Source organism: Aulostomus chinensis, chromosome 19, assembly GCF_037954235.1.
Source record: "Aulostomus chinensis isolate RoL2024-O1b breed Wild chromosome 19, RoL_Achi_v1.0, whole genome shotgun sequence".
NCBI lineage: Eukaryota > Metazoa > Chordata > Actinopteri > Syngnathiformes > Aulostomidae > Aulostomus > Aulostomus chinensis.
The window spans coordinates 5,544,897-5,566,050 of record NC_141338.1 but is presented as its reverse complement, the minus strand read 5'-3'; the positions used below and the strand labels follow the sequence as shown (position 1 = coordinate 5,566,050).

Genomic DNA, 21,154 nt, shown 5'->3' with positions numbered 1-21,154 from the left:
ACTTGAATAATAATGCAATTAAAACAACAACAACAACAACAACAACAACATCCTTTTGAGTAAATCCAAATGATTCCAAGAAGCATCAAATCAGAAGTGGGTTTAAGGTGTATGACCGCGAACAGAGATGAGAAGTCAGATTTTGTCCGTCATATTTTATTAGGAAGGAAATAGTGTGTGTGAGCTAAATAATGCTGGCAGGGAATGATATGCTTTTCTTTTGTATATGAACATAAAAGATGTGCAGTTTCCTCATGAGGATAATCGAGTAGATGAAAGCAGATGCTACAGAGCAGAGCTGACAGCAGAATACTCACACACACACACACACACACACACACACACACACACACTAACCCTTGAATTTAGCAGGATTTCCCTCCAGCAAACCTCATTGATGTGATCACGTCTTATAAATGGGTTTGCTGCAGGTGTGTTATTGACTTAAAAAAAGGCTTTCAGGGACAGGAGTCCACTCTGTAATTCCTTGTGTTAATATTCCAGGGTCTTTGTGGCCTGGTGGGCTGGGCTTGGTCACGCTCACCCTCAGGCCGTGGGAGGTCATATCAAACATTCATCAAACAGCTGGGAATGAAGGAAGGCATTAAAAATACAACAGGCTGCCACCAAAAGTCTGTCAGACGTAGATCAGATCGCACACGTGTGTGTGTGTGTGTGTGTGTTGGAGTCTACGTGCATCTATTTTAATAATTCAAAGATCTACAATCCCTTTTGGGTCTTATAAATCATCCAAACGCATGATGCCTCAGGTAACTCAAAACAACATACTGTATATGTGAGATATGATATACAAAATGCACCTGTCCACACCTGGAAACCAAAGTAAATTATTCAGTTGAGAGACAAAAGACAATGCACAGTGATGATTAACGCGTGTATAGGAGGTGAATGATGAGGTGAACAAAATATGTTTTTCTATTAGCAATTCCTTTCCTTTCTCGGTGGTGTCCCTCGTTGTCTGTTATAATGTTACTGTCCGCCCTGCTTTGACGGAGCCATCTTTGCTCTATTGTGTTTCTTGCCAAAGTTCACATATCAAACTGTTTCTCTAGGTGCCTCCGTTAACAGACAAATGCTGCTACTTTACATTCATGAAATCCTCCATTTTAAAAGCAATTACTCCTGTGTCAGAAACTACATCAGTTTTTCCCTCTATTACTTTAACTTTTATCTCACAGCTTGTCCTTTCGTAGTACCAAAATATCTCATTTGTCAAACTTACTATCGGTCACTGCTTTTCTCTTTGTTCTTTTCAAATCTTGTGTGAGAATTTGTGTCCTTGGTACTGTTGTCGCAAAATTTCTGTAACATCTGATAATACGGGTCAGTAGGTAGGATACATGTCTAAATTACCTGGTGTCCCTCAGGGATGGATTTCGGTGCCCTTTTATTTTAAATGAAATAAGCAGGCCACATATTTCATGAACTTAGTTTTAGCACATTACTAAATGATGGAGAATTTCCCACAAATTGAATTTTAGGTTAAATAAACAAACATTCAGAACAGTCAAGTTCCATTCACTGAGGATAATTTCCTAAAAATTTATGTTGCATGTCTTGAGATCATTTTCTTGCTTCCATTACATTCAAATTCCCGGGACGTCAGTTACTATCATGCCCATAAATGCATCTTTAAAAGTTATATGAGTTTGAAGATTTTTCACAACAACTTTTAAAAGGCTTCACATGGTTATAATCCTGGTTTCATTATCAATCAAACAGATTCAAATAGCCGGTAGCAGATTTTAATATTTCAAAATGCATTTTTATCTGAATGCTTTTTTTCTTAGATTTCTGTTCTATGCTACTAATTGCTGTATTTATTTACGGTATTACCTATGTTCCATTATATTGATTTTCATTGTATAGAAGCTTTGTTTACTCTGTGGAGAGTTGTTATAAAAATAACATTATTTGCTCTAAATACCCTGCACACAAATGCCTCTTAATCATATGTTTGAAATGAAACCACCATAAACACATCTCATATGAAAGGGGTTATTACCATGATTTCATCTGTGCTGTGCTGGTTTGTAGCTACAATTCAGACCCTATTGCCACAGCTCTTAGGAACAAAGTGTGGGCTTGTGAGCCAAACATCTTTTCACTGCAGGCATGCTAGCTGCTCCTGAACAGAGCTGACATGTGCCCAAAACAACTACATGTGCATAGCTTATTGTGTTACGGATAAAGTCTATATTACTAAACATTAATACAATACAATTTGATGTAGCAGATAAAAAGATATGTTTAGCACAAGTTATCACATATAGCTCCATTCCATTTAGATAATATTTCCATTACAGCATCTGCAATGTCTAGAGCAGTGATACACCTGAAAGGAATGGATTTTTTTTTTTTTTAGCACATTTGAGAAATAGTAAAAAGTATAGATAATTATAATTTTATGAAGGACATGGCCAGAAATGAACTGCAAAGCCCTGTTAATAAGAACAATTTGAGATCATGGATGGATGGGATGTTATGAATAATGATCAGAAACAAAAACTCACTGGTAAAGCAAATATACATGGAAATCTAAATACCATTTGTTGTGGGGTGCTGTATTTATGAGGGGGGGAAAATCTTGATTTTAGAAACCAAATACAAGGACAGATCCCCCCGGAGAGGAAACCACAGGTGCAGAGACTCTCTCACAGAGCAGCCCCTCACTCTGCCCTGCTTAGCATCTCTGTGGTGTTTCTCTGGGCTAATCTGCACCCTGCTGCGCTGACAACAGCAATGAGTCACTGTCGTTTGTGTGTGTGTGTGTGTGTGTGTGTGTGTGTGTGTGTTTGTGTGTGTGTGTTTTACAGTGTTAAAACTCTCGAGCAAATACAGAAAAGAGGTCAATAATGCTGCACATTCAAAGTTGATATTTCTCTGCTCCTCTGTGTGGTAAAAGCAGAAACATATTCATCCTGAGAAGAGTGTACAGTGCAGGACATGTAGCTTGCGTAGGACATGCTAGGGCTGTTTCAACTCTGATTTTTAAATACTGTAGGTCTTCACTGGGGCTTTCTGAAGCTGGGCCACAGGGCCAAATTTGGCCTGCCATATGGTTTGATTTGGCCCACGAGATGTTATGAGATATTTGAGATGTTACCTTGAGGTAAAAATGCTCTTCAAAAACGTAGGAACCCTAATAATTCTTAATGGTTCATCATTTGATCAGGTGGCAGAGTGACACCTTATGCAGGATGTCACTTCAGCGTAAGTAAAGTAAAAGAATGAAGATGGAGCAGAGACAGTGGTACACAGATAAGACATTTTTACAACATCGTGTTTTCAATCCATTTTATTTATTCAGCCCAAAATCCCCGGTAAGAATTTGCCTCCAGGGACTTTACAGGGTACAACATTCTGTGTTCTTAGACCCTCAGTCAGGTTGAGGAAAAACTTCCTAAAGACTCCTTTAGCAGGGAAAAAAGGGCAGAGACCCTCTCCGGTGTCTCCCTAGGGTCCTTCTCCCAGGTCTCCAAGGGTCCCCTTCCCATGACGGACAGACCATCAACAGATGGTGCAGCCATCCAGAACAGATTAACACCAATTCTGTAACTGCAATAACAGTCTAATACTATGAATGTACACAAAGGATCTGGATGTTGAGCATCAGGGTGAACATGGCTGGGAGCTAGAGTGGCTGTCTAGCAACCGCAGCCATGTCAAAGTATCTTTGAACAAGATACTGAGTCGGTGGAAGGTAGAAAATGCAATATAAAAATTAATCCATTGCAGGGAGTCCATTCACCAGACCCCGGGTCGACATCTCCTGGCAGGACTCTTCACTGGAGGTATGCTGGGAAGGACACAACAAGGGTTAGAAAAGAAATTCTCCATACATACCAGGGACAGTAGGCACAACTTCCCTGTAAAGCAACCACAACCACAATTACTGCCAGCTAAAGGCAAAGGCACTTCGTGATGATTAAAAGGAGGAAGAGCCTCAGCCTGCAGTGTATGCCGGAGCTTTAACGCTATTCAATTAAAGGAAGACAAGATCTTAGTCACTTTCGTATTAATGACACGATGTGTGGTTCATCCACTCAGTGTCATTTTTGGCTGTCCTCAAGAAAAAGGTTTGACTGTACAATGGAAAAGTGGAATGAGCAGAATTACACCAGAACTCCACCTGAGGGTGCTGTTTCACCACTATTACACTGCTATAGTTGAGAGGTTTTTTTTTTAAATTGCCTTTTCAAATGTGTTTTGTTATCAGCAAGCAATGCATTTTTTTTAAATGTAAAGTGCTGTATGAATATAATCTATTATTACAGTAATATTATATAATTCAGAGAATTCTCAATTCATTAACCCATGTTGTTGGCAGATCATCACAGTGCCTTTGTCTTCGCTGTGTTGTGAAAGTATCAATGAAGGGAGATCAGAACAAATGTGTACTAGGATCAGATAGGAAAATATCAAGGCACTGACCTCTTCCTTTGTTCCTGGATCTTTCTTGAAGGACATCGACCTAATTAGGTCCCTTTCCAGATCCTTTAGATTTGATCTTCATAGTTCCTCAAGTGGATTCCTGCATCAGCCAAATGCACATTGTGCCTTATGACCCTTCTCCTCCTGTTCCTTCTTGCATTTTGTCTCGGAACCTGCAGGGAGTACAGGAAGATATGCTAATAAAGCATCTACTTGAAAATATATGGGGACAGGTACTAATGAAAATAAAGTTGCACAGCATGAGGCACTCACCCATTTCTTTGGTGGCTCTTTCTTGACAGAGATGCTGTGGTATATCAGGTATTCTTCAATTTGGATCTCATTCAGGTGGTCTAATTTAATACTCAGCCACAGTTCCTGAAATTCTATTTTTTTAACAGAAATATATTGATTATAACAACTGAACATAAAATGAAGTCACACACCGACTTTTTGAGAATTTACAGCACTTTTATGTAACTATGGAAGTGATTTTATTATGTATTTTTTTAAGTATAAAAATTGGCCTCTATTCACTTCCATATTTTGGCGATTACTGCAAAACCTTTTCCTGTGAAATGCCACATTTTTTTGGGAACTATCCCCTTATGACCCTACAAAGACAGACGACTAGAACTCTGATAGAAAGCCTTCTAAAAGCCTGCAGCAACCTAAACCTTTAACAACAAGAAAGAAGGGCAGAAAGATATCCAGACATTCACAAAGAAAGTGACACAATACACACACGAAGCTGGACACCACTCACCTATATCCACAGTGAGCTGGTAGCGCCTGTTATTATAAAACAGGACCTTCTCCGTCTTCTGTCTGGTAATACTTATGACCAAATTCCCCAAAGCCTGAAAGAGATCGTTTCACTTGCTGTTTATTGCTTTGTCACAGTCATCGTCACACACGGCATCCAGTGAACTGGGATCCATCTGATTAAACCACAATGTGACGGGTCTTTTCTGTTACCTTGATGGCCACTGCAGTGTCTGGCAGCCCCTCTTCAATGTCAGCCAGCAGAATTCCTCCTTTGCCTTTACGGTTGAATTTTTTCAGCAGAGCCAGTAAAGAATTCTTGTCTGTTAGCGGGTACTTGGGCTTGAAGCAATAGATGCCATTCTGGGAATCAATTTTTTCACAGGATACCAAACCCTGAGGAGATACACGTACCGTGCATGAGTCAAAATGGAGACACTTAGAAAATGCTCTTAAGCACTTTACCAAAACTAATAGTATATTCAGTTCCATATCAATTTCTGCATCATCAGCCAGCACTTTATGGATGTGGAAGAGTTCAGCATCATGAGTGTCCTCCAGGTGATACATGATGGCTAGTTTGATAATGAAAAAGATGTGAGCATACCTTAGTGGTGAGCCACTGCTTGGTCTCTGTGGTGATGTCGGTGAGTTTGGTTGCAGCGAGAATCTGATCAAGCGACAGGAAGCCTGCCTGCCTCCTATGATACCTCGTCTAAAAAAAAGACATGGATGTTTGTAGAGGAATCACACACCAGCATCAACTGAGGAAAGTCTTCCTCAGCACAATTCTTAGAGCCTTTGTAATTGTTTAGCCCCATTTCTAGTATGGGAATCTGATCCTTGACTTCCGACGGTATTTTTCATATGTTAAAGCTCTATATAAACTGCAGCCGGCACCAAAAATGCCCTAATATTCAAATAACATCTGTCAGTATGAGTTCTGCAGTGCAGGATGAGTCAGATAGCTTGACTGCCTCTCTGCAAAACAACAACATGACAAGCTGTTTACATACCAAGAGGAACACTGGTGCCCAGATGTTACCCATCTGACTCACGGGGTGGAAACAAGACAAAAGCTTTGTAAAAAGCTTTGACAGATATGATAGGACCGATGAGCATGACACTGGAGAAAAAAAAAACCGAATTGATCCCACGTGCTTACCTTCAGATAGTCGACTATCCGAAAGAGGCAGTTGTTCAGGGGCAGTGCCCTTACTTCTTTGGCACGCTCTGCATCCTTAAGCCAGGCATATGGATGGAAAAAACCTCTACGAGGCACTGTGAAAGAAAAACGAAACCGTTTTAAACATATCTCCTGAAGAACAACTTCCTAAGGCAGATTCCCCCTCACTCTAATTTTCTATGATAAAGTTTACAGTTAGAGCTTGGTAAAACTAGTTCTGACAGTTATTCACATGCTTAAGGTCAGTTTACACCAAAGATTCTCAACAAGATGAAGCAGTTGCAGAGAAAGATGGAGTGGTGTATCCTGGCCTGTCTCAGTTCAACTCAAACTCAAACTCAAACTGCCTACGAATCAGCTTGTCCCGTCACCGCAGAGATACTGTCTCATCTAGTTACAGCGATGTAAACTAGGAGGCTTCTGATTGACACACTGAAAAGAGTTGTAAACAACAAACATGTCTTATTGCAAATCTTTGGTGTAAACAGGGCTGCAGCGTGTTGGGGGGACCGCCTGTTGTCATTCAGTGTCCTAGCTATAAGGCCCTGAATAACCACGCACCTCCTTTCCAAATCCCTCCGGTCCCAGTATTTGTTGAAATCTCAGCAAGAAATCTCAGCATTTCTGTCTTTGACTCAGTTAACTCCACAGCTGGTTATCTGATCCATGTCATGCTTGGTGTGCGAATGCACACATACACCCACCCCCACCACCCTTCAGCTCACCTATGTTGTTTTTCTTTCCTTTTGATTGTGGCTCTGATTTCTTCTTACCAGGATTGGCAATCTTCTTTCGGATTCCGGTGTTTTCTATAGAATAAGATAGGGGAAAAAAATCCTACTTATTTAATTTTTTAATTTTTATTTATTTCACTTTGCAAGTGTCTAATATTCATATATGATACTGTTTTGGGTTTTTTGGAATCTGGGGTTTCTGGTATTTTAGATTATTAGATTTTTTGGTTAAATCTAAATCTTCCTCTGCCAAGTACTGGCACCTAGAATCCTTGACAATGCCAAATGGATGCTTTGGTCTGTGGGTCTCTAGATGAGAAAATAATGTCTTGATAATTCTTCGCTTTTTAGCCAGCTAGTAAGCATCAGCACATTAAACACATGCCTGTGATTACTTGATGAATGTTTGTGGGCATCATCTGACCTGCAAGGGCCGCAGTGTGCCCAGGGTTACCTGCTGCCATGGAGGTCTGCTGAAAGTTATTGGGTTGAGGTTGTGAAGGTACAGTCTCCTGCTTGACGATGGTCCCGTTGGGGATGTTGGTGCCATTCTGGTTTCTTTCTGGTGGGAATATCTGTTGAGGGGCCGGGTTGGCACCTATTCCATGTTGCTGTACTTTTTCTATCATCATACAGAACCTCCTTTGCTGCTGCTTCTGCTGCTGCAGAGGAGGAGGACGATGGTACAGATTTGGGTGAGCATAAGTGCTGTACTGGGCAAAACCTGATGTGAACAGGTATGGAATGAAGGGAAGTCCCCTAGCTCTGTATGCCTGTGTTTGGAGAGCGTTCGACTGGTTGTACTGTCCTTGGGGAGCATTGGACTGGTTGTACTGCCCTTGGGGAGCATTGGACTGGTTGTACTGTCCTTGGTGAGCATTCCACTGGTTGTACTGTCCTTGGTGAGCATTCCACTGGTTATACTGTCCTTGGTCAGCATTCCACTGGTTGTTCTGTCCTTGGGGAGCATTGGACTGGTTGTACCATCCTTGGGGAGCATTGGACTGGTTGTACTGTCCTTGAGGGCCAAGAGGCTGATGTTGCTGCTGGTAGGGCTGTTGGTTGTAATGGAAGCTTGGAGGTGGAAGGTTGGCAGGGGGTAGTGGGGCTGGCTGAGAAGCATTGGTGAAGACAGTGGTTCTTCCATCAGCTGTGGCTCTATTCCAGTTCTCATTTTCATTGACGTTGATCTGATTCCCTTCAGATTGTTGCTGGTTGAATTGTGCTGGATTCATTCTGACTGATAAAACACAGCATCGTAACAATAGTTAAACAAAATTAAATTCAACTCATATCAAAGATCTAATCAGACAACTATCCCATTACAGGCAGAAATAGACTCCTAAGTCTAAATGATACTGTATAGGATTTTGCATCAGTGCAGTACCTGTTCTGAAAATAGCAGGATGTGCGATACTTCAAGACATTCTTCATGGCAATATTGTGTTAATGTGAAATGAGAGTGACCTTGACTCCAAAGTATTTTCCCTTCATCCTTATGTCCCAGTGGAGCTTATCCCGGCTGACAATGGGCGAGAGGCGGGGTACATTCTGGACGGGTCGCCAGTCCGTTCACAGCGCCATCAGGAGCAATTAGTTGTTCAGTATCTTGCTCAAGGGTACTTCAACAAGGTCACTGAGGAAGAGAGGATCAAACCAGCTATGCACTCTACCTCTGAACTACGCCGCCCCATGCCTTGAATTATTTTCATATGAAATGCACAACACACATGGGTTCACCAGAACATGAAACAAGTACTGCCTCCAGCTTTTGCCAGAGAGGCTAAAATAAACATAAACCATCTCTAATCTCACTCCCCAGATCCTGGGTGCTGCTGGAGAAGGCTACAGACCTGAAGATGCTCAAGTTGCCACCCTTAGCATCACCTGCTCACGTTTCCGTCCGTCCATCAGTTTCTTCCCCTTTCTCTCTCTTTATCGCTGTCCCTCTCTTTCCTTCTGTATATCTGTTTTTCTCCATTGTTTGTCTTTGTCGCTGCCCTGCTCTCCTGCTCTCTTTCCCACCAACCGGTGAAAACAGACGTCCGTTCCAATTGAGCCTGGATCTGCTCGATGTTCCTGACTGTTAAAAGGAAGGTTTTCGTCGCAGGATGTTGTTGCAGGATGTGCTTGCTCATGGAGAACTGTTGGATGTAAATTCATTGTGGTGCTCGACCTGCTCGACTTGTAAAGTTTCATTAGATAACATTTGGCGCTATACAAATAAAATTGACTTGACTTGTACAAGTACAAATACTTGAAGGCCACAGCTTGATTGATTTGACACACGTACAGATGAGCAAGTGCGCTGGTCCTTACTGTGCGGTGAGTTATATTAACATTAGATACTCACTTATAAAGAGGGGTTGTGTTCATACATCTGAAGATGTGCTCTTTTATAAAAATTAACCTGTGATTCACTGATGTCAGATCACAGTCACCTGTGATCTCAGAATTGAGAATGATTCAGTTAAGATGACAGGGAGAACTGTGAAGCCGTGTGGCCGTCGGAACCCTCAGTGTGGCGAGATAAAGAGAAGAGATATTTAAAGGTGAAGACAACGTGGAGCGCTGTGTTTGACTGTCATCAAAAGAAATTGAGGTCTTCAACTGGCCTTTTTACTTGTTCAGTTATTGACTTTAGCCATTTGTGTTATAAACTTCAGCTTTTTCACTTTATCACCTTAGTCCTTCCTCATGAATTTAGGGGCTGGCCCACATTCAGGCCAGAGATATACTGTCTTTTTAATCATGTATTCATGCAGAAAACCTGCTGCATCGAGGTCGCTCACATAGCTGCGAATGTTGCGGCTACAGGGCACATCAGGCATAGAACCTCTGGATTTATCGTAAAACTACAAGTCAGTATTTTGACATGAAACATAGTTGGGAGTTTCTGGCAGTGGTAGAAAAGATCAGAACATCCTCGAGGTCCAAGCATCCAGAGGTCGTAGTGGCATTGAAAATTAGACATGGGGTGTTGAATTACGTCAAATAACTTGCCCACACTAGCATGAGGAGTCATGGAGGGTCATAAATAAAATGGGTGGCCCTCCAGCAAAAAGACTGGACAGTCAACAAATCAGTGCGAGTTTGAGACCACTGGTCTCATGCAACCTAAACTGTGCTCAGTGCTGTTTCAGCACTTGGACGCTTTCTATTCTTTGTCTTCATTTGTTTGTACACATAAAGACAGAGTGACTCAACACAAATCTAACAAGCTTTATCCAAATCAAACAGAAGAGCACTTAAAAAAGTTTATTTGAGAGGACAATTGTCAACATGAACACTTATTCATGAAACAGGGAAACAGTGGGGGAAGTTTGTAGGATAACAGCACATGGTTAGTAGGCATTGTTTACTTCAGTATTGATCCGCTTTTTTAAATGTTAGGCTTCTCTGAGGAGAGGTTCCACGTTCACCAGTGTGACAGCGCTCTCTAGTGGGGGAGCTGGATATTCTAAGTCTACTTGTGGTCATGGACAGTTCTTTTGTATTGTGTATTAATACAAACTTTAGTATTGCAAATTTTTGTATTTTTGCTTTTTTGCTCCTCTAAGTCCATCATAGATTATTCTAAACTAAGAAATGTAATTCCTACTATTATATATATATATATATATATATATATATATATAAATAAAGAAATAATTTTTTTAACCTTTGTAACCTCTCCTAAATTGCATACTTTGCCTGTCTGATGTCTAAACCCTCTAAGACAGAGCAGTTAATATTGTTAATTAAACATCCCAGTACCGCTTTCCTTAAATACTAGGTTTCATGCAGTGTGACACCCAAATAAAAATCATTGATCATAAAATCTGGTCATGAAAGCTTAGTTTGCTATCCCCCCCAAATATGACCATTTCAACTTGACCCTGATGAAAATGTGATTATTCATGGAAGTTCTGTTTCACTGATTCCTACTGAAACTGTGTCAACCTATCATGCCCTGAAATTTACACAAAGCATAGAAGTTTTAGGTCGTGAAAGAAGAATGCAGTCTATGAGCTTTTGGTTTGTTTGTCAGGTTTGTTTCATTAGGAGACATTGGGAAGGTTAAATACAGAGTAAGCCTGAGGATGGTGCTGCAGCGCTGCAACATGGCAAGATGATGCCTGCAGAAAGGAAGGGGAACCATCTGATATACATCCTTGTGTATTTTCAAAAACCCATGACTAGAGCTCAGGCGTGGGAGATGAAGACATTCAGTCGCCGTTACATCCGACAGAAAGCCTCTTTTGATTTTAATCATACAATTTTAGGTAACAGAAAGGTCATGAGAGTCCAGTTATTTGGGGGCAATGAAAAAGACACAAGTGAGAATATTTAAATACCAGTTAGCTAAATTAACCTATAGCCTGGAGGTAGGGAGGATAAATATTCCACCTGGCTCTGGCCCATGGCACAAAATCCACCTACTAACACCCTGAAAGCTTACCAAATATTTGATGTGTTTAGTCTGTACAAAGCCAAGGCGTAAAAAGTGGTTTTATAGCATTAAATTCTGGGCCAAATCTGGCTGTCTTCCTCCAGTGTTGACTGACAGCTGCCCAGATTATCTGTGTAGTAGCCAGAATTGGTCTAGATGTGGAGGTAACATTACAGCTACTATTACCGGGCCAGTGATAGCATGTACTGGGTGAGCCAGATCATGCCCATTGATTGATCTAACAATCATGCTATGTGTGAGCCAAACATAGGACCAGGCAAAATCATTTGCTGGATTAATGAAGGAGGTTCAACAGTGACTATTTCCTGGCCTGGAGCTGTGTAGTCTTGTAGGTTTCGTGAAGCACTGTACAAAAATACCATATCTACTCTTTAGATTTTGCATTTTCTTGTCTCGATTACTGTAAAGTTCTTTTTTTTCTCAGATAGCTATACCTAAAAAAAACAACACTGGACTGTGTAACTGCAGCTCAATGCAAACTTCAGCAGTTTGGGTTTTCATAAGAAAGAAAGAACATGTTTCACAGGTTTTAGCATCACTAACTGGCTTTTTTCAAATTCTCCTTTTGTTTTTTGAGACCTTTAATTGTTAGCGCCTCTTCCCTCCCAAGAGGTGTTCTAAATCGCCCCTTTACCCATTATTTCATTTTTTCTATGTTTCTCCTTTAAATTATACATTGCATGTCTTTGAATGAATGATTCATTTTCAGAACCTATAATTTTGCCCATTATTACGTGCTAATAGATGAGCTTGACGCTCCCACTGCAGTCTAGGCTAAGCTATTTTAGCCGTAGTTTCACACTCTCTTTTGAACAATTTTTGAACGCTGCTTAAATGCAGATGGGCTGAATTTGTGGCAGAGATGATAAAAAGCTGCAGAAGATTTTGGTGGAGACGACAAGCTTCCTCTGTCCTCATTGTTGAAAGAGGAGGTTGTGGGTGGTGGCCGATTACAGTGTTCACCCGGTTTTGAGTTCACATCAGGACTGGTGTGTGCTGTAGGGTCATTACACCTGATCACAACTGTTTTCATGGAAAACAAAAGCAAGATGTTTGCAGGTTTTTGGCCAGCAGGAAAGTAAGGAATCGGTCCTTTCAATTGTCTTTCTGTGAACAGTACACCTTTAAAATCAAGATTGGGTCAGATAACCATGTTTGGGGTTGATGAAGTCGGGACTGTACTTAAGTCTGTATATGTTGCCTGCTGTTTCCATTTCAACGGGAACATTAAGACAACAGCAAGCTACATTTAGTTCATCTTTTAAGAGGGAATTCTTGGCACCTGTAGCACAGTATCCCACATGGCAGCACCCTTCCCGACATCACTCTGTGCTGGAGCCAACTCAGTGATGTAAGCAATCTGAAGGCAAACACAGACGACAAGCCGCAGAGTTTTCTCAAACATATCAGAGATAAATGATGTCCTGCCCAGTGCTCTTGGCTGAGTACAGCTGTAAAACATGATGCAGAAGGACAGCTAGTTTGCCATTATTCAGTACAAGAAGTAGAAATTATGACATTTAAAATTATATGCAGTGATTCCTTCAATATTCGCATCACTTCGTGAGAACTTCATACAAATTAAATCTCGATTACAAACAGTGAAACGCAAAAAGCTTCCCGTTACTCTTTCTGCTCATTCCTGTCTCCAGCTGTGTACATTCCCATCCTCAGTTCCCAATGCTGAAACATGACATTCCGTGATGAACACAGGAAACATGCACATTCAGTACTGGTCACAGCTCTGTAGTTCTTTGTTCTGGTTCCTGTAATCTTAAAAGTCCAATCGCTTCTTATCTGACTCCTCTTATCCACCAGTAGGTTAACTGATGTTCGTCCAATGTTCTTGCACACACACACACACACACACACGCACACACACACACACACACACACACACACACACACGCACACACACACACACACACACACACACACCCTCATTTACTTAATTTACATTTGGGGTATTTACACAACCTCACATTTAATCACACTCCAAGGAATGTGTGGACAGTATCACTTTTCATAGCTCGGAATAGAGCAGAATATCAGGCAAAATCTATGCTTGATTTAAAATACATTTTCACTTATTTTTCTGCATTATTTTTGACGTTCTTTTCTCTTTTTATTCCATTTTAAATCCTATATTTAAACTGAAATCACTTATTTCCCTTTCTTTTAAAAAAAAAGAGAGAGAAATAAGTGGTTTCAGTGTAACCCTCAGCAATCCAGAAATCTTCGTTCTCCTTTTTATCGTACAACCACCAGTCACTTATCATTTATATTTACAAATTCAGGAAAATATGTATTTGTTGCTTTTGTTTATTAGTACTTTTGAATAACTTTCCTACTTTTTCTAAATTCTTTGACATTTTTCTATTTAGTCTATGAATTTTTTTTAAGCACTTCAGTTATCCCTGCCGTACTCGATAACACCAATCCCCATCCTAATCCTTCCACTCTCCTGGGATGAGTTCCTCTTTGTCTTATTGTCATTGTTATTCAGTCCTTTTAAACACTTTTATTGGAACATTGGCATTCCTCTTCTTTGGGGTAATAAGTGATCATCAAACGCTGGCCTGTGCATGGCCACCGGGACCCAATCTCAGCTGCCCAGGTGTCGGACGAGGGAGGGGCTGTCATGAAGAGAACATCCTAACCCTCATGATGTTGCCTACTGTTTAGCTACCGACTGTATTTTTTTTCAATCTGTTCGGGTTTACCTCCAAAGATATAATTAGAAAAGCTCTTAAAGCTTTGAGCAGCTGCTTATGGAGTGACCTCAGAGGTCCAGCATCAAGGTCAGGTGAAGTCACATCAACGCAGAACTGTGATGCGAACAGCCGCGGAGCTCCTCTGGAAACGGCCTTTACTGAAAGATGGCAGCCTTGAGGTTAATTTGGAGACCTTGAAAAACGCATGACATCACTTTTCAAGTGTTTTCGGAAAAAAAAAAATGTCAACAAATATAAATAATGACATGATGCTGATGGGGATTTGTGAACTTTCTCCTAATGCAGTAGATGTGGATGTAAGTTGTGTTGTGTTTGGTATAAATGCAAAATTTCGGTTCACGTCATAATGACTGCACAGCTCTGACATACTTCTATGTCATCGTTCTAAAAGGTCTTAAGGTTATCAGACTGTGAGTTTTTGTTGGCATTTTAAATTGTGAAGTTTTCACTCATTTATCTCCATATTTTAACAATATTTTACACCCTCTTTCGACCATATGACACTGCTGTCCTTCCTTTTACTCAGTATAATCTGAAGGCAGACCTCATTCTCCCAGTTACCCTCAATCTTTCCTCTTTTCTCAGTAGCACATAAGTGCAAACTTGTCGAGTCTCAGGTCTTAATTTTATTCGTACAGCACCAAATCACAACAAAAGTTATCTCATGACACTTCACTAGTAGAGCAAGTCGAGCACCTCACTCCCTCAGTGAATTTACGTCCAACAATTCTCCATGAGGGGCAGCACGGTGGTGCAGTGGTCAGCACTGTCACCTCACAGAAAGAAGGTTCCAGGTTTGAGCCCCGGCTCCATCACAGGATCTTTCTGTGTGGAGTCTCCATGTTCTCCCTGTTCCTGTGTGGGTTCTCTCTGGTACTCCAGCTTCCTCCCACAGTCCAAAGACATCAAGAGGGGACGAGGCTGATTGATACTCTAAATTGACTGTAGGTGTGACTGTGAATGATTGTCTGTCTGTATGTGTTGGCCCTGTGATGGACTGGCAACCCGTCCAGGGTGAGTCCTGCCTACTGCTAGTACGAATATTAATATTGATGCCAAGGGTGGCAGCTTGAGCCTCTTCAGGTCTGCAGCCTCCTCCAGCAGTAGCTTCAGTTGGGGATCTGGGAAGTGAACTCCAAAGGAGAAGAGTTAGTAACACATAGGAGGACAGGGAGGAGGAGAGAGAAGCCCAGTGCATTATGGGAGATCCCCCGGCAGTCTGAGCCTATGGCTACATATCTAAGGGCCAGCCTAAGCAGCCCTAACTTATGAGCTTTATCAAAAAGGAAGGTCTTAAGTCTGCTCTTAAACAAAGAGAGGGTGTCTGCATCCAGGACTGAAACCGGGAGACGGTTCCACCAGAGGGGAGCCTGATAGCTGAAGGCTTTGGCTCCCATTCTGCTTTTTGAGACTTAAGGGACCACGAGTGACCCTGCATCCTGGGAGCGAAGGGTTCTAGCTGGAAAGTTGGGGACTATGAGCTCTGTCAGATATGAAGGTACCAGATTGTAGCGGGCATTAACAGGGAGCCAATGTGGAGAAGCCAGTGCAGGAGAGATCTGATCTCCTCTACCAGTTCTAGTCAGCAGCAGCGTTTTGGACCAGCTGGAGAGTCTGTAGGGACTTATTGGTGCAACTTGTGCTGTTGAGGATGTTCTAATTCTGGATTTTGACATTTTAAAGTATCTTTACATATTTAATATATGTCTTTATAATTGTTTCTCAAGTTCAGTAGCAGATAATTTATTTCTCTTTTTGTCTCCTTTAAAACGACTCAGCAGTTATTATGCCATTTTCATGAACTTCACTAAACCCAAGAACATCACATGAAAAGAGCAACACAACCCTTAAAAGAATAAACAGCCAACCACCAAGTTACTGCATTACTGTAGTTTCTTTCTTCATTTAATCTTTTCAACACAGAGCGATTTTGGCTGCATCTCTTTTGCTTGTCAGCACCATTCCCGATAGATTTAAAGTGTAACGCTGTACAAAGTTTAAAAAGTTAAAAGTTCTGTTTAAAGATGAGTATAACAAAGGAATATAAAAAATGGATATGTGTCTTCCAGTGATGAAAAGCTGTCGGATCAATTGTTTAATGAAAACTACAGACGGATTACTGTACTCCATTTTAACTGTTTTCCAAAAGCAAAGGGTGGATTGCGTTGAGCGTCACACAATCGCCGCAAAATGACTCATGTCACTCAATTAGATCTTGTTGGTGTGATAACATTGGGAAGGTTAAGAGGTGCCTGATAAGATTATTTACCCACATTCAAGTTAGACACCTGAGAAGAAACTGAAATGACTCTGCTTCTACCGCAGCATGCTTATATTCAACACTCAAGAAGCCTGTCACCTGTCAGCTTCACCCTCTGGCTAGTTGAGATATTATATTGCCAAATGTAAAAATACTTTTGACAGCAAACTGATAATCAAATATGATTAAATTAGTCTTTAAGCCTAAAAATGGCCATGAGAGTTATGTTCTTTGTGTATATGTTTGGCTTAAGATGCTTTCCAGAAACAAGGCATCTTTGGCATCCATCTTTTGTGTATTCTGGGTTGTGTGACAACGGTGATCAGGCCTGGCCTGTGTTAGCGTCCTCTGCCAGCTGGGATGCGAGCACATTACTGATCCTCCTAAGCTCACAGTGTGTTTTGGGCAATGTTTACAAAAGCAGAGTAAGGCCAAATTTGAAAAAGGCCAGGGGAAAGACATTGTTGGGAATGTTTTTGAACATGTCAGGACAAATTGAAGACGCACTTTACAGTCACAGGGGACCAAGATCAGAGTCTGGTCATCTAGTCTTTATTAAATAAAAAGAGACCCCCCCCCCCCCCCATGCATGCCAACAGACACACACACTGTTTAGCATACTCTCGTTTGTGTGCTTAAAAGTGGCTTTACATCAGAACAAGCTACGACATCATGAATGGAAGCGGGGAATAGGACCTATAGTTGCGTACAGATGCCATCTAGAGGCCATAGTAATTATGACCACACAAAAATGAAAAGCTGTATAAGGAGGTGGATGGAGCAGTGGATGGTTAGATGGTGTTCACAGCAAAGGAGGCTACTGAATGGAGGAAGCTGTTTCCACAGGATGTTTGGGTACCGTAGGACCACTGACAGCGAGGAGGCGGACACTGCGCAGCCGCAGCAGGGGTTGAGGGTCGTGCTGCTACTGCTGAATGTTCTGTTTTTGATCAAAACAATGATTTGAACTCAAGCCTTCTTTTCCTAATCCTAACCGAGTATTCATGTACCTAAAGCTAACAAGATTGAGCTAGAAATATAACAGAGGGTTAGAACAAATGAATTGTACACAGTCGAAGTAAGACTTGAAGGACTTTTTGACATTAATACCCCACTTATCATTGAAAATAGAAAAATATTACAGACGGATAAAGGAAAACTGTCATGTGGTTTAGTAACTGACTTTTGTGCAAAGGATACATGGAGCTAATAATTTTTAAGACACGCGAATGCAAAAATGCATCTGTCTCCCATCATTCCAGGGGTATTACAGATGTTACAGAACCTCCAACACAAACCAAAGAAGCAATCCTGCACATATTTTCGTTTAGTGTTGCAAGAGAGGGAATGACGACATAGTGCATCTGAAGTGTACTATCACACTCACCCACAATCCTATTTACCCCAGTGGAATTAGTCAGGAATTGAATGTCTCCACATTCTATGGGAAAACATTCAAACAGATCACACACAAATTATTTGGCTGTGTGTCAGAATTGGACACCAGAGCCTGCATGTCGATCACAAACACGGCTGATCCAGGCTCAGCTGAAGCGCCATGTCACTCTGACTTCTTTCCCACGCTAAAAGGGACCAGTAGCATAGGAGACAACAGTTCAAATCAGCCACAAATTTGGAATAGCACTTTTTTGATCATATCTGAGAGCCTTTAGGATATGACTAACTAACTAAAAATGCTATTCACAGGATTATTATTTCTGGATTATCTGTAGTCATTGGAATTTCTGATGATGAAAATTATAACATACATTATCAATTTGGATGAGTTCATTTGCTTCCTGCCAAGAGAAGTAGATGGGAACAACAATTACAGCCACGCCTACATTCAATTTAGAGTATCAGTTAACCTCATCTGTATGGAATCCATGAAAAACTATGCTCGTAATTATCTTTTAATGTCAGGTTCTCAACATCTCAAGTTAATTAGTATGCTAGCTTGAGAAAGTTGATTTGTTTTTCTTATGGTCACAGGTCAGATTATCTCGTTACCTTTGAAAACGGTCTTTTGTTTTCTCGATGTGTGCAGAACATACAGTGGGCCTGATATCCCAATTGGACCAGCTAGCTAACTAGCTTCGCTCCAGCTCTGGATCATGGGTCATAACTCTTAATATCAAGAACCAAAAAATTGATTGAATGAAATATTTTGAATGGATGGGTTTTGAATGAACTTTTTTTTTGCATGTTATTAGATGGATGGCAGTGTAACTAAAAAAAATTAAAACAAGGTATTTTTCCTCTCAGGTTCTGTCAGTTATTTTTGTGATGAATTTTATAAGACCATTTGTTGTTGTCCCAACAAAGAAAGAGATTCAGTTTGCTTTCAAAGAGGACAATGAAACCAGCAAATAGCCACATTTATGAGTATAAATCAGGTACTTTAATCATTTCCCTCATAAAATGACTCAAATCAACAACAACTTAATAGTCCAGATAAATCAAATCAAATTTAACTGATTGAATTAGCCTCCACCCTTTTGGCACATGGCAACAGATGATATCACTAGATTCAACAAGTATGTGGAGATTGTTTCACAAACATAAACTAGGGAACGAAGACCATGCTAACTGCTTGTTTCCTCCTTTGAGAATTGTTTCCCCTCACATTCCATTGTTTACACTCATCTCCAGCTTCCTATGTAGCATGAAACTAAGCTCATGTGATAAACGCTCGATGGGTTAAACAGCACAACATGATGATGCTGACTGACGCTGATGGGGGTGATTGCTCCCTTACTGGAATAAAGCAGTCATTTCCCACACTCCTGTTAAAGCAATTTCTGCAGAGCCTGACTTAGAGTTCTTGTTCAATATGGTGTCCATTTACCTCATACAGGCTACTGACCATCACGTCCTCTTCTCCTCCACCTATGTGTCACGTAGCTCCAACTCCCCTGCAATCCCTATCTGACTTGTTAATACAAGTTGAAATGTTTTTTTCCTCTAAATCAGCAGCTCACAGAGAATCCCAAACATTTCAGACATTTCATTACTTCAGCAATTCCAAGAGATATAACTCAAGGATAAAAAGTTTGAGATGATAAGATCAGTCTTGTTAGAAATTGTCTCCCTAAACTGATATTTAGCAGATGTGGCCCCCAGGAAATTAAGTTTTTGATGGGCAGACTGATAAGATACAGTTCTTCTCCTGCCAACACATATTTGGAATAAGCATTGACATCTTAATGTCTAATTTTAACAAATATTGGACTGTTGGAAAATCTTTGGTCAATGATATTCCACCTGACTCTTTGAATATAGTTTCCTAGTAAAAAAATATGAAAAATTAGAAGGTGATGCATTACTTTAAACATCTCATTAAGGTAAAACTATGGAGCATTTTAGCTGAAACAAAACGGTTCATTTTTTTGTTGGTATGCCAACTTGTGTAAAAGAAGATTGGTGCATTTCCATCCTTCCCTCCGGCTCCAAACTCCCATTCCCGCACCGCTGAATGTGCGCTGGGTGCAGAACTCTTGTTAGCTTGTAGTGCTGCATTCAAGGACTTGAAGCTACCTCTGAGTTCTTGTTCAGGGACATAGCTAAGGAGAGAAAAACTGCAAAACAAGACTCTTAACTACTGCTGTTCACTCTGTAATGCTAGCTGGTAGCCACCAACTTATTTTAACAAAGCAGCTGTGGCTCCAGATCAGCAGTAAAGCTAATCCGACCAATTTTCTTGAAGTACTTTTACGTTGTGCTGTGACATTTTTCTTTTCCTTTACGCACAAGTCTTCTTTTTAGAAATAAAAGTCATGTTGTAGTTGTGCCGTACTCTGCAAATTCCTGCATTGTTTAGTACCACATGTTGCCTCAATTATAACAACTAAATCAAAAAGCTAGTTAGTTTAGCTTAGCATAAAGAAAAAGGATAGGGTGAAATGAGGCAAATATCTACCTGGGGTTGCTATAATTGTCCTGTACAACTCTGAATCAGGCAGAGCACCATGATGGAAGAACCACCACTGCCATGCAGCTGAAGACAATGGGAACCCAACTACCCAAAAACAACGAGCTACTGAGCAGGAGGAGAGAGAATGGTGAGAGGGCTGACAGAGTTCTTTGAAAACACGAGTGCTGTGACAACTGGGGTGCGGTGGGGTTCAAGATTCAAGATTAACTTTATTGTCTCAAAAGTGAGAAATTTGTTTTGGGCCAACACCCATGCTGCCGCCACACCACACATCCAATACAAAAATATATCTCTTACCAAACAGTACCCCATGGCACAACCATGTCATACAAGGTGCCTAAGTGTGCAAAAGTGCATGATAAAATAGGCAAATATCACCTCATTAATTTAATAAATAAATAAATGCTAAGAAGAAGGGGAAAAAAAAGGAAAAAAAAGTCTGAACTCTGGTCTTATTTGAACTTGTTTACTAGCTTAATTGACGCAGGGACAAATGAGTTTTTTTATATCTGTTCAGTCTGCAGTGAGGAACTCTAAACCTTCTGCCAGATGGGAGGAGGTCATACTCGCCATGCAGGATGTGTGATGGGTCACAGATGATCTTATTTGCTTGTTGCAGAGTGGCCTGTTCA

At 40.8% G+C, this 21,154-nt stretch overlaps 1 protein-coding gene across 7 annotated transcripts; it reads right to left on the bottom strand.

Moving 5' to 3' along the window:
- Window positions 1-3,323: 3,323 nt before the first annotated feature.
- On the bottom strand, window positions 3,324-9,610 carry LOC147243749 (uncharacterized). 7 transcript variants are annotated; one of them, XR_015110360.1, is made up of 10 exons: window positions 8,528-9,609; window positions 7,595-8,380; window positions 7,132-7,215; window positions 6,386-6,501; window positions 5,828-5,935; window positions 5,434-5,616; window positions 5,222-5,315; window positions 4,729-4,841; window positions 4,456-4,628; window positions 3,324-3,820 (listed from the first exon to the last, which is right to left on the bottom strand). XR_015110360.1 is itself a non-coding variant. In XM_086187098.1 (8 exons), the coding sequence occupies exons 1-8, from the start codon at window positions 8,373-8,375 to the stop codon at window positions 4,521-4,523; spliced, it is 1,587 nt and encodes a 528-aa protein (XP_086043224.1). In that variant the 5' UTR covers window positions 8,376-9,610; the 3' UTR covers window positions 3,324-4,520. The 7 variants fall into 7 exon arrangements, 1 of the variants encoding a protein (XP_086043224.1); XR_015110363.1 differs by having other exon boundaries at window positions 8,608-9,609; XR_015110364.1 differs by having other exon boundaries at window positions 8,994-9,609.
- Between the last annotated feature and the right edge of the window lie 11,544 nt (window positions 9,611-21,154).